The sequence below is a fragment of the Phycodurus eques genome, chromosome 20, assembly GCF_024500275.1.
Source record: "Phycodurus eques isolate BA_2022a chromosome 20, UOR_Pequ_1.1, whole genome shotgun sequence".
NCBI lineage: Eukaryota > Metazoa > Chordata > Actinopteri > Syngnathiformes > Syngnathidae > Phycodurus > Phycodurus eques.
Genome location: NC_084544.1, coordinates 10,817,350 through 10,831,596, shown reverse-complemented (window position 1 = coordinate 10,831,596; position 14,247 = coordinate 10,817,350). Strand labels below are relative to the sequence as shown.

General features: G+C 40.7%; 1 protein-coding gene across 4 annotated transcripts; it reads left to right on the top strand.

The window, feature by feature from the left end:
- Positions 1 to 404: 404 nt before the first annotated feature.
- On the top strand, positions 405 to 14,202 carry eya3 (EYA transcriptional coactivator and phosphatase 3). Of its 4 annotated transcripts, none has more exons than XM_061665322.1 (19): positions 405 to 508; positions 2,969 to 3,068; positions 3,765 to 3,814; positions 3,941 to 4,035; positions 4,113 to 4,175; positions 6,160 to 6,214; positions 6,294 to 6,403; positions 6,654 to 6,791; positions 6,952 to 7,037; positions 7,279 to 7,456; positions 7,543 to 7,712; positions 7,892 to 7,975; positions 8,041 to 8,130; positions 8,658 to 8,716; positions 8,827 to 8,987; positions 9,447 to 9,561; positions 10,089 to 10,210; positions 10,473 to 10,573; positions 11,516 to 14,200. In XM_061665322.1, the coding sequence occupies exons 2-19, from the start codon at positions 3,045 to 3,047 to the stop codon at positions 11,594 to 11,596; spliced, it is 1,782 nt and encodes a 593-aa protein (XP_061521306.1). In that variant the 5' UTR covers positions 405 to 508; positions 2,969 to 3,044; the 3' UTR covers positions 11,597 to 14,200. The 4 variants fall into 4 exon arrangements, with proteins under 4 accessions (XP_061521306.1, XP_061521309.1, XP_061521308.1 ...); XM_061665324.1 differs by having other exon boundaries at positions 406 to 508; positions 2,966 to 3,068; positions 3,922 to 4,035; positions 11,516 to 14,202; XM_061665323.1 differs by having other exon boundaries at positions 407 to 508; positions 2,966 to 3,068.
- The last annotated feature ends 45 nt before the right edge of the window (positions 14,203 to 14,247 follow it).

Genomic DNA, 14,247 nt, shown 5'->3' with positions numbered 1-14,247 from the left:
CACCCAAGACTGGTCGCCGGTCAATCACAGAAGCTAATTTTAAAATAATAATAATAATAATGTTTGGACACGCACCAATTGATCCAAAAGTATTTATTTACTATCAATGTATTGACTACAAACGCACCTTCATTATGTTTATTTACCAATGCCATATAGTGACAGACACAACAATTCAATGCTCTTCAACTAGATGGCAATGAACTTCTGTATACACTTTTTGTGACATTGTTTGGTTTGCACACAGTTAGAGTTTTTCAAATGTAGAATATATGCCTTGGATCTGTAAAGGTTGGGAAACAATGGTCGAGTGAACAAACATTTCCTCACCTGTCGACAAAGGCACCCGGCAGGCTGAACATGTGACTCAACATTGTGCGCATGCGCAACCTCCGCAGCAACGCCAACTTCCTGCAAAATAGTGCTCCTTATCAACAGACAAAGCTTTACACTTTGGATTCAAATGGAGGTGCTTAAATGTTAGCGTTGTGACTTCCCACCTTCAATGGTAAGACGGGTCTACTGATTGCGGTGCCTACATAACGTGTTATTTATTTTAATTATTTTTTTATTTAGCTGCAATTTTTGCTACGGCAGCAGGAATGAGATGCATTGCACGCTGCCATTTCAGTACCCGCTCCTATGGCGGCCGAACCCGACTAATGTCTGGAGCAGAAAACTTTTATGCCCGTGCCAAACTCATCACCTCGCTGCCAGTCTGACTATCGTATCGCCCATTATTAACTAATATTGTAATTAATGTGAAATGTAAAGAAAAGTGAATCCGGTTTTGCTATTTGTTAAACTTTACTCAGCGTTTGAGTAAATAGCTAACATCGTATGTGAAGTCCGTAGCTCGGCGATGTTGAAATATTAGCCGTGCTTGCTGTTCACAACAGTCGATTATTTTTAAACAAACCGATCGTGTACTTGAAGTTACCCTTAAATCGACGCTGAACGTGCTACTGATTTTCAGGAATTAGTCTGGCGCCCCTTCACCTTCACAGTGCTTTTATCCTCGGCCGGGTTATTTGCTGGTTCCTGCTAATCTAACGGCGATCGGCTATTTTGAGTTAGGGTGGGGATTAATTTCTCCTTTAGATTAGAAGGTCTCTTTTCACTTGCAAAATGGCAAAACAATATTGGAGCGATGGGGTGGTGCACATGTGGTCCCGATGCAAAAACAACAGCTATATATTTCATCATCGATCGGATCAGAACGAGATCAAGTCTTCAGACGTCCTCATATCGCAACTTTCAACTTGTGCAGTATTACTTTTGCAAAAGGTAAAACGTGTGGTAAAGCGTGGTAACGCTTTGTAAATATGTCAGGAAATAATACATCGTTACTTTTTTTCTGTTCGCTTATGCTGGGTTACATTGTTATTGGCAGACAGCAGCGTAAAAAAAAGCTAAAGTAAAAGCTAATAAACAAAAAATAATAATAATAAGAGCTACAGCAAATTGTATAACGTGATGTACACAAAATAAAACATGCACAATAGACAACACAAAATAATAATAATGCATCATAACTCCTTTCAGCCAACCCTTAACTGTTAGAAAATAAAATGAGTCGTCTTTGAACAGTATGAAGGCGCTGGGATCATAACTGGTGCGATCACAGTCTGCATGATGTCACTCACTACTGTTTGAAAGTTAATAAGCAACTGCAGTCCTTCAACAGACGATTATTGCAAATGTTTCTTTTTAACATTTGACATTTTCTAATCCTATCTAGTCATCCTAGCTAGTCATCGTGCTGCTTACATCTGGCTGTAACTGATCATGCTTTCTTGTGCCATGTGGCAATGTATTTTTACATCATACCGCAGTCTAATACTAACCTGCGCTCACATGCTAGTAAAGTCATTACAGTTAATATTTGAATGTAAAACACCTCTAATTAGTGAATACAAAACAATCAAATGAAAAGCAGTAAGCCTTCTTGTGCCACTTGACAGTATATTCTTACGCCGCTGCACAAACTACTCCGTTGTGTGCAAATTTGTAAACTCGACATTACATACGTCTGGACCACCATAAACCGGAGGACCCCCCCCTGTATTCAGTTTTCATACATGATTTGAAGACACTTCCATAACATTCACAAACTGTGTTTGACAATCGTCATTTATATGTTAAAAAAAAAAAAAGGTTTTATCTTTGAAAACAAGCAAAGAACAACAGAGCATCTCGTGGAAAGACAAAAATTAACACTGGTAAATTATTGCTAATAATGTTTTTGTGGCGGCTCTATAGTTTTCGACAGCAAATATTCAAGTAAAGGTCTGTAGAAGCTATTCATGCTTGGCCGTGGTCTGAGCATCTCAAAAGGGTGTCACTAATTTCGGTGGCCTTCTTTTGCTCCAGGTGTTATGAGTTCACTTATATGAATCTTGTATAAGCTGACATATGTTTCAGCAACGCCTGGAGGTGGCACACTTTTGATCCGGAACGTGCCGTGTTATTTGCCTCACGCGCTGTCGTGGTGTTGTATTTGCCATTTGACCTATTTTCAGTTTCAGCGTCCACATCATGTCAAATACACGTTCCTTGCCCCCTACTTTGACGCGAAAGGTCAGGTAAGCGAGCCGAGCGATGAAACAAGGGTAGATCTTATCCCCCTGGGGCATCATTTGAACCGGCAGCGTCCACCTGAGCGAGAATGTTTTCTTTTTACGTGAGTTGGGTCACATGTAAGACGGCACGCTTCCCTAATCCCACGCTAAGCACGAGAGGGGCGGGCAGTCGAGCGACGTCAGTCACACCTGCCTCACCTGTACGTCTCGTGCAGGATATGTGACCCAGACGCCCCACTTCTTGCCCTCCTCGTGGGTGGGGCTGCGTCGGTGTGTGTTTATGTGGTAAGGGGAGGGGAGAGTTTTGTATTGGGAAAACTACATAAGGTGTCACTGCAGTCCACTTTTCAATTCTCTGCTCTACCCCTTGTGACTGTTTGAAGCAGGGTCCGCACAGACTCCCCAGGTCCAGAGAGTAGACTTTGACGGCGCGCTGTCTTGTCGGGTCGCTCTGCCGCAGCGATGGATGACTCGCAGGAGCTGCCGGTAAGTGTGCCCGCAAGAGGGGCGGGTGGGGGGGGCGGCTGTTTCACATTAATGACTAATGATTTGAAATTGGGCAGTCCTGTACTCTCACTGTTTCCCATCAATTCTCAAGAAACTGTACTAAGTTACAGTCCATATTTGTTATTTGTCTGTTTGTGTCTGAAAGCATCCTGTGAGGTTTTAGTGCTGGAATGAGTGCTAAAAACTAATTGATGCACGTTTTTGGCATGCTTCGCATTCTGAGGATAGTACAGTTAGCCTCTTTATTCTAAGATACTAACTTTTAAAAAACTTTTTTTAACTTATTTGTTCTTTCTTCCGAATGCAAATTTGCAGATTTTGCCATGAACACCTTACATCACTTATCTTTGTGTTTTCTTTTTTTAAGATGTATTTCATTTGGTCTCATTCAATCAACTTCAATTTTCTGCATTTCTAGTTACGATTGTGACCAGACCTTTTACTACTTCCAAATACTTGAGAAGTTGTGTAATATTAATAAGAAATACTATAAATGACAAAACCTGAACCTGTAACAGGTGACCCGATTTTTTTAGTCTTAATGTTTTAAGACTTTTAGTCTTAATGTTTTGTGGTAGAAATGATTTTAAAATGACTATGTGGTTGAGATGTTATCCTCTTTAAAATGTAATAATAAATGTTTGGCGGCTGGGGGGGGGGGGGGTTGGGGCACAGGTGAAGAAAGCCAAACTTGATGTAGACCATGGATTGGAAAAAGAACAAAGGTACGTTTTTATAAAAAAAAAAAAAAAAAAAAAAAAAGCTTATGAAGTGTGGACTGAACATGACTCCTTTTTTTTTTTTCTAAATAACCCTGTTGGCTAAAACCAAGCATCTGAATGTGCTTGTAGTAATCTCAGAGAGGATGGAAGCCCGAGTGCTGTGCTCGCTCCATCAGAGCAGGGAAGCTCTTACTCTTCCCTGTCCGTCTCCCAACTTGGCACACGTGAGTAGAAAATATGGAAAAAAGTTGAGAATCACAAGTATAGCAGCTGAGTCTGGAATCCTTGCTTCTGATTGCAGGGGATGGGGAATCTGAAGGAGAGATAGGAGGAGCGCCCCAGTTGAACTCGTATGCACACTCTGGTATGAATGCACAAATGCAACGTGGGTTACTATCACTGTGATTCCTCTTCAGAATCATTATGAAAAAATGTCGCAGAATAATGAAACCATGAGGTCTTAAAATAAGTGGCCAAACATTTGCACACATCAGTACAGTGATAAGTGATTTGTTTCCTGGATTCATAATTATTGTTTTTTTCCATTGGATGTATGTGATTTCAGCATGCGCCCGCACACTGCTCTGTCAACTACAGTGTGTGCAAGAAGTAAGCTTTACACGATCAGGATTTTTGGGGCCGATCAGCAAGTTTTAAAAAAACGATAACCGATCACAAGATGGAGCAATGTGTCTATTTACGTGACTTGTTCATTTATTGTATATACTTATGTATTATATACTGTATGCATCCATACATCCATCCATTTTATGTACAGCTTTTCCTTACAAGGGTTGCGGGCGTGCTGGAGTCTGTCCCAGCTCAAATTATTCTGTAGCATTTTAGACAAAAGTTAAAACACCAATGACCTCTAGGGGGCATTCAAGGATTGGCCACTGACGGAAGTTTAGGTCAAATCAACATTACATGACAGAAATAATGGGTGATAACTTACTGTAATTAAATTATTTCAATTAAATTACTTTAATAAATACTGTTAATGACATGCTTACTCTAACTTTCTCACTGTCCCAGCTATGCGGACGGGTGTTGTCCAGAGTTCGAGTCCGTTTGACTCCCCCCCCACGCTGCGTTGCTTGAACTCGACATGCTCCTCATGTACATTCTTCCGGTGCTCAATCAAATTTGTTGTGTTGAAGCATTGAGATGAAGTTCCCCACGACGTACTCCAGTTGTGCACAGACTGCAAATAATTTACGTGTTGTTTGAGACACCGCAAAATAGTCCCACACCGGTGACGTGTTTTTTTACCAACAAGATTGACAAAACTTTATTGGCCATCAGATAGTTACAGTACTGCACAACAAGACACATGACAACGCTAAAAATAAACTAGCTTTTTGATTCATACGCGCTGAATACGCAGAGTTAAATGTCTTGTGCTGAGCCGATCGATGACATCATTGATTGGATCGGCGACTTATGACATGAAAGCCGATCAGCATAAAATGGTAATTATTGGCCGATACCGATAACACCGATCAGATCGGCGTAAAGTCTAGTAAGAAGTGGTTAATGATACTAAATCCCCCCAAAAATGTAAATGGTTTTACTGGCCACAAAAAAAGGTTATTTGAGAAACAGATACATTTTGTAAAACCTATTTTCATTATTATATTGAACATTTTGCATGTGCCCCTGAAATTCCTGTCCACCTTGTCATTATGCGGTAGATGCTCCTTTTTAAAAAAAAAAAAAAAAAAAAAAAAAAACTGTTTACCATGACATTAATGCGACTATTTTGTCTTTCTCAACGGGGACTGAAACATTGATTAGTTGCAGAGGAAATATTTACACTTACCTTTTGTAATTTGTATCATACTATGTATGTAGTTGGATGTTATCAAGCTTAACATGCCCACTCTGTCATAGTGAAATATAAATTTTCAATCAGTCTTCTGTTTGGAAATTTAAACTATGTTTGTTAAACAGTGCCCAGTCAGCTTAATCACTGAATTGTGTTGCTAAATGAAGGTCCTCTATGTGTTCATAAATTGCAAACATTGGCCAAAAATGTCCACCCTATCGGCAAGCTCACATATTTTGCTGTTTGCATCTACATTGTCTCCTTGGAGTTAATTTATTTAAAAATATATATGTGGGAGCTTGACCGATATGCATTTCTTACAGCGCACAATGATTATGAAGTTCAATGGAAAATGTCAGCTTGTTGCAGGTGAAATGGGGAAGTCTCAGAGGCAACGAGTGAGATTGACTCACATTGCTTAATAAAGTCCTAAGGGATAGATGGATAGTTAGTTAGTTAGTTATCGTACATACTGTATGCCAATCTGCATGTCAATCTGATTGTTGTGTTGTCTTGACAGCCACAGACACAACAGCCGGGTCTGAATACACCCAGCAGGTCTACGAAGGAAGCAAGTGAGTACACTGCATTAAATAAATAGGAATCTCTTGTCACGTACGCACTTTCGTACTACGTAATTGTCTTTCTTTTTAGCCCCGTGGTGACATCATACCCCAGCCCAGTGGCCTTTCCCCCTCTGGCTCAGTCTGCTGTATACTCAGCTTTTCCCCAGACAGGCCAAACGTATGGCCTCCCACCCTTTGGTTAGTCCCTTTTGTCATCTTTTCTAACACAGTCTGCTCACTAAAAACACAGCATTGCACCTTTGTCACTTCGCTTTAGTGGCCTCACTCTGCTTCTGCACTGTGGAATTGATTTGCTTTCGGTTTTTCTGCTCCAAGACACAAAGCCCACAGCTTGACAGGAGGATTTTTTTTTAACTCCTCGCTGTCTCCAATAACCCTCTTGCCGGCCCTTTCCTTCTTTGCTTTTATTGCTGTCTGTCATCTTTAGGTGCTATGTGGCCAGGCATAAAAACAGAGACAGGTCTGCCAGAGGCGCCCTCTGGTGGCCAGCCTGGGTTTCTCAGCTTCAGTACCACATATACCTCAAGCCAGCCAAGCCAGCTGCACTACTCATACCCCAGCCAAGGCAAGCTGCAGCATCACTTGCTCAGGACAATGCTGTCACACTCTGCAAATTTACTGTAGGAGAGTGTGAATTTTCAGCATTCTCCATTGGTGAGCTCGTCATGTGGGTTTAGTTTTCCTGTCACCTTGATTGAAGAATGTGTGTGTGCTTTTCTCTCAAGGCTCAAGTTTCACAACATCCAGTGTGTACTCCAACATCCCATCAGCTGCAGCTGCTACCACAGCATCCACAACGGTGGCTCTCCAAGTAAGTGGTTGATTATATGTCACACAAAAAGCATGTACAAATCAGTTTTTACCATTTGCGAAACATGCAGCTACACACCAAATCAACAAAGGAGTTTTATGACAATATTAGAAAAGCTTTATTAGTCGGTGAGAAACGGCACTGAACATGTTTCCACACGAAGTTTTCTCTGTTGGGTTACCATAACAAACGTTGCTTGATGTAGTGAACGATAGATAATCTTTCTGTTGGACTCCCTCAGGAATTTAGCGGCTACAACTCTTTGGGACAGAGCCAGTTTTCGCACTATTACAGCCTGCCTTCCAGTTACGTGCCCGCGGGCCTGCCCAGCAGTGATGACCATGGAACCACCGTGGGAGGGGCTGTGTACTCAGCTGTTAAGTCAGAAGAGGCCGCCGCAGCAGGACTGCCTCCCAGAGGTGACTTTGTGTACCTCACACACTATAAAATCACACACAAATACTGCAAGTTAGACTTTTTATGTCCTCCGCTGTCTTGCTCCAAGATGCGTCCCCATCAGAGAACCTCCCGGCGGGGGCGGCTCTGCCCACCAGCGTGGCTCATCCTGGTGGAGCCAGAGACCAAGATGAGGTTGGACGACGGAACTCCATGGGAAAAGCTAAAGGAAAGGCCAAAAAGTGTGACAACTCCCTGCCTACTGAAACCGACCTTGAGGTAAGATAAAATAACTTTTCCTAGTACCGCAATGGGGAAATTTTTAATTAATTGGTATTCATGCCAATAATGCAATGGACTCAGTTAGTAATGGATGTTTTTTTTAATTCATCATTTTAAAATACATCAGGTGACCACTATTAATTGTTTAGAATTTTTTGTTTGTTTGTTTGTTTTAGCGCATCTTTCTGTGGGATCTGGATGAGACCATTATTATATTCCACTCATTGCTCACAGGCTCCTTTGCACAAAAGTTTGGCAAGGTATGTTGGCATGAACAATTGTAAAACTTTTCTGTATTTAGAGCTCTTTTATTGTACGGCATTAGGACCCGGCGACCATGCTGAACTTGGGCTTGCAGATGGAGGAGTTTATCTTTGAGTTGGCTGACAACCACCTGTTCTTCAATGACTTGGAGGTAGAGTGGGATACGTTGGCAAACTAATCCTCACAATTTCTGTGAACCAGTTACTGCACACATAACACTCGTCAAAGATTTCTTTATAGGTTTCTCATTTTGTCTTCTCGAAAATAGCTTAACTTACACTTTTAGGCAAAGCAATGTTTGTTATTAATGAACAACAAAGACATGGACAAACATTTAAGTAGCTTTGAACAGTTGAAATCGTTTGTATTGAATGGCAGCATATAATGTGGCAGCGCAGTGGTTAGCATGGCTTTTCTCCCGGTACTCTGACTTCCTCCCACTTTCCGAAAGCATGCATGTTTGGTTAATTGAAGACAAAGTTGTCCAGTGTGTGAATGGTTGTTTGTTTCTATGTACCCCGCATCTCGCCCAACATCAGCTGGGATAGGTTCCAGCTTACCCTTGACCCCAGTGAGGACAAGCAGTAGAGAAAAGGGGTGCATAGATTACATCGGATTTCAACTGATATGAATGCTATAATACAAATTATAACAACGGGGTTTACTTTCTGCTTTAAGGAATGCGACCAAGTCCATGTTGAGGATGTAGCCTCCGACGACAACGGGCAGGACCTAAGGTGCTTTTTTGGCAGGGAACACTGAACTGTGCCACAATAGCAAATTTAAGAAGGATTTTTTTTTGAAAGGATTCTGTATAAGTAGAGATACTTTGTCTCCTCTTTATTAGTAATTACAATTTCTTGGCGGATGGATTTAACGCCCCCAGTGGTGGAGGGGCAACAGGAGCCACTACTGGCGTGCAGGGAGGTGTGGAGTGGATGCGCAAACTGGCCTTTCGCTACCGTCGCCTAAAAGAGATTTACAACACCTACAAAGGAAATGTGGGAGGTGAGTTTGCACATTTGCTTTTACTCTGCATAGGAATGCGTTTCAATGATTTACTGTATGTCTTAAATTTCATTCATAATGGTCTTAAAAAGTCCTGGATTTGATTTAGTGAATCCTTCAGAGACCCTCTTGGATCTCAATAGCTCTCAGTAGATGGTGCACATCTACTCCACTACGTAATGGGACCAGTGAGGCTATTTAAAAGTGAAAGTAGTTCAAAGTCTACTATTACAGTGGCAAAGAGCCCATTAAATCAGACTGTGTTCATCAAACATATGTTTTAGCCAAACTAAATAGAGCATTGTGTTTTTGACCTCTGTTTTTTTTGTGACTCACATAAGACAAATGCGAACTAACAGAACTTCATAACAGATAATTGGAAAGTGTGTTACATTTACGCAGTGACGATGAGAAGAAACATGTACTGCGGCTGTAAATAATGCTGCTGCTCCCTTGCAGGCCTGTTGAGTCCTGTGAAGAGGGAGCTGCTGTTGCGGCTTCAGTCTGATATCGAGAACGTGACCGACTCCTGGCTCAGCACAGCGCTCAAGTCTCTACTGCTTATCCAGTCCAGGTCTGAGCTTAATGACACTTACTGTTCTCTCTCAAAAAATATTTCTGCGAGCCATAAAGCCTTTCTAAACCATTCAACCAACTAGCTTATGTGTGGGCCTTGACATGCAAACAGCAACATGGCTGCAAATACAGGGGAGAGCTAGTTTACAAAAGCACAATTTAGTCAATATATTTAGTGAATATTTGATTGGCTCTATCGATTTAAACAAGTAATGTGTTTAGTCTGTGGTCAAATAACATTTTGGTGAGCGTTTACAGTGAACCTCTTCATGTTTGCAGTGTGGCATTTGGCCTAAAAACCTATTTGCTCCTTTGTGCGGCCATGTCTATTCTTATTTTCTTTCTTGTGGCGTCCTGGTGCAAAGAACATTGGCGAAGTAAGGGAAGGAGCTTCATTTAGTCAGGCCATAACCTTGTCTAATAGAAAATAGGGCTTTGACGCCATCCTGTGTCAATTACTCACTGCAGTTTGTAGGGGAACTGTATGTATGTAATGAAGTTGTTCAGTGTTTATTTCACCAACAGAGGGAAGTGTGTCAATATCTTGGTCACCACCACTCAACTAGTACCAGCGCTGGCTAAAGTGCTGCTCTACGGCCTGGGAGATGTCTTCCCCATAGAGAACATCTACAGCGCCACAAAAATAGGTACACAAAACAGCCTATTACAGGCCTCATCATCAATGACTCTGTACTGTCCCGAAAAAAAAAAAGAAAAAGAACGCGTCATATTCATGCATACGTACAATTGCTAGTTTTGACACTATCTGAAAAAGTCCTGCCGCATCACAATATGAACATAGTGGGGGGAAAAAACAGTGGTTTAGGTTAACAGTTGCAGTGCTTTACTTTTCATGATATTCCGCAAAACCGTTGAGAGACGACTACCTGTGCTGTCGTTTGCTTGCAGGTAAAGAAAGTTGCTTCGAGAGGATCGTCTCTCGCTTCGGGAAGAAAGTGACTTACGTCGTCATAGGAGACGGACGCGATGAAGAGTTTGCAGCGAAACAGGTACATGCAACACAGAACCTGACTTTGAGTTCGCCTCAACATTCATATATCTGAAAAGTAGTCTGCTTTTTGCCATTTTAGCGCCTTTTTGTGTGTCAGTGTGTGTACCCTTTTATTAAATATGTTAATGATACTATAATATTATTAGTGTGGTAAACTTTAAAGGTTACAGTGAACCCCATTTTATTGCAGGGGATACATTCTAGACCCACCTGCAATAGGTGAAAATCTGCTATAAGGAGAGAGCATATAAAACACTTTTTATAGTTTTACCCCTCCTACAATATTTAGACCGATTAAATACATTTAAACTTATTAAAAGACTTTTAAAAGTATTCCTTTGTGCCTGTTCTCACTCAAGCAAAAAAGAGGTGACGCGTGCTTGCTTCAGTTGAAGCTTTCTATATAACCGACACATTACAAATAAGAGAATTAAACATTATATGTTTACATTAAAAAATGTTCAACCAAATCGCATCATTTTATCTTGCGAAAGTCTACTAGCTTAATGCTAACATATAATACAATGCGCCGCAGACAGGCTCATGCAAATGAGCATAGATGTTACGGTAATTCTAAACCTTTAAAACAACTGTTACTTTAAATCACACATGGCGCAGCGACACATACAAACAGAGCATATATATATATATATATATATAAATATATATATATATATATATATATATTTTTTTTTTTTTTAAGTCACATATTTTCTCTGCTGTGTTGGAACAATGACTATGGCGCGAGTTTTAGTTAAAACCCTATTAAAAAAAAACGGTCGCTTAAAAATCTGCAATATAGCGGGGGTGCGAACGTTGAACCACGGTATAGAACTGTATTTCATATGAGGATAATTAAAAATAGAAACAAGGATGACAAACCTCCTGGAAGAGATTACGTTTTCATGGTGTGACAAAATGGTTTTGTCGCCCTGTATAGCACAACATGCCCTTCTGGCGGATCTCCGCTCACGGCGACCTGGTGTCCCTGCACCAAGCCCTGGAACTGGACTTCTTGTAAACAAGCAGGCGGCGGCACATTAAATGGGAAAAGTAGAGATGCCATTTATTGTTTCTGGACGGACACTGATCAAGAATCCGCCTCCAACGCTGCTCACATGCAAATTTACAGACGCCTGTGGACTGGCTGAAAGACGGTAAAAAATACTGAGGTGGAGCCGACTGCTAAGAACAGACTGGGCGTCCAGTCGGCTGCTTTCAGTGTCCTCATACCCAGCACTCCCTATTCTTTGGCAGCTACTCTCGCCACAGCTCAAATTTGTACTCATTCGGGCGCAGAAGGGAAGACATCATTGTTTTTGAGCCTCTTTAATTCTTTTAAGTTGAAGCATCTCCCTCCTGATTTCAAATAATCAAAGGCTTTCACTTTATGTTCGTAGGTTGTAGTTTGCATTCAAAATGTACAAGCCAGCTTTTGTTTTCTGAGCTCATTTGCACTGCAAAGCACTAGGTTTGTCTCAATGAAACTCCTCAACTCACTTCAACATAGTTCCTTGACATATAGATGCTACAAGATGGTGTCAAAGCACTATTTCTATGTCTAAATGAAACTCGGCTCACTTCAGCATGGTTTATTGACCCCATGATGCCAAAAGATGGCACCAAAGTAATACTTTTATTGCTGCGATGAGGTGACTTTTCCAACGGATAACTGAGGATAGTTTTGCCTCCAAAAATTAGAAAATGTCAAACCGCGAATGTGGGAAGGTTCACTGTAGTTGATCGTCTGTTCCCTTATTAGTTTGCCTGCCATGGAGCCACTGCATCGTTCGAAATGCGGAACGATATGGAGGAACTCTAATGGGGAGAGGAAATATCGTAATACGATCGTAGCCAACAATCCCGCCACCCCGACATAAACTCACACAACTCTCAGTGAGATTAAAGTCAAAGTAGTATTAGTAACATAAAGAGGTTTTGGCCCTGTGGAGATGATTTATCTTGAGATTTCTGATGAGCTGAAATGTGTTCCCTTTATTTTTTGAGCGAGTGGGGGGGGATAAAAACATTTTTTTTTTTTTTTCCCTACAATAACAACCATCATCAAATACTCATCTGTTGGCCCTTTGGCTTCCTCATAGCACAAGCCCAAGTGTCCTTCCAGAGTGTTAAGATAGGTAACATGGTATTAAATATGATTTGTTGGCCTTTTTTTTGTTTTGTTTAAATAAGCAGAGAAGAATGTGACCCTTGTAAATAATTATCTAAGTCACATTTTCTATTTTCTTTGTTTGTTTGTTTCTTTTGCTAAGCCCACAGCCAGACTCCACTCCCGTAAACACTGAGTAGATGTTATTTTCTTTTTCACCTCTTTTCAGAATTGACAGGAGGACATTTTATCCTCATGTCACGATGTAGCAGATTCAGTGCAGTTTGGCAAATCAGCTCGTAAACGACTGGGCTAGTTACATACATCCTCGGAAAGTGCTTCGTTGATGCAATTTAAAGTCAAACCAAATGTTAACCAAAAAAGAATTTACTGCGAACGCATCTATGTACTAATTGAGTCGGTCAACAACTTTGATTTAGGTTTGCAAGCCAAATGCTTTGATATGAATTGTTTACATCACAGTTAAGTGAATGGATTTGGACTTTTGGTAAATATAGGAGAACACGGCATGACAAGCTTACGTTGTTATGCAGACGAAAACGGTACTAATGAGATGGCAACTGTGCAATACATCTTTTGATTGCTCATTAAATATAGTTTGGAGGCTAGGTCAACCTCATGTCCACATGACATGGATGACTGAACAGTTCTGAGCCTGAAGGTTTCTTCTTTACTCACTCGCAGCTTTTGGACCGTTAAGAATGTGTATTTGTGTGTATTTGGTTGTGTGTGTGTTTTTTTTTAAATTGTTTTTGCATATTTATATTGTGCCTTTAACCATCTGTATGCATAATCTCAAAGGGAAAGGTGTAAGAGTTTGTTTAGTCCTCGTAACATTGTATTATGTTATCTTAAGTGTTATATCTCTCCTTTTTAATGCTGTTTTCTTTCGAATTCAGATCTTTTTTGGAAGTTCTTTCAAATTGTCATTTTTCTCTTTGTTTAGAAGTCAGCAACCAATTTGTTTTAAATGTACTCGAATAATAGTTCATGAACTCCGTGTGCTCTGTATTACTGTTGAATAGATTCAACTGCGTTAATTAGTTGCTGTGACATCATACTGGCTTGGAGACAATCAATAAGTAATACTGTACGTGGTATTACTGGCTCGGATTACTAAAAGTGATAACAAAAACAGTTCAACAAAGCATTTGTGTATTTTTTTTTGTTCACTTTGTGCACAATATACAGAATGGCCCTACCGTTACTGACACATGAAATTATTTTGTTCCGTGAGTACCCTGCATGCCAGGTCTGTTTTAAAGTAAACAATGGGGATGCAATGTTGAAAGTACAATCGTCTCAGACACTTTTTCAACCTAAAATTAGATTTTATTTTTTTCATCGCATGGTCAGGACTCGTGAGGGTCTTTTTCGACCACTGTAGCCGTTCGGGACCTCAACGCTCAATCTCTGTAAGGGTTTCCTGTTTATCTGATAAAGTCAGTACATTGGAAATACACTGACCGACCGGTGTCTTTGCATACTTTGACAGAGTATAATACCCACCTGCAAGTTTTCTTTCATTTGTTCACGATCCA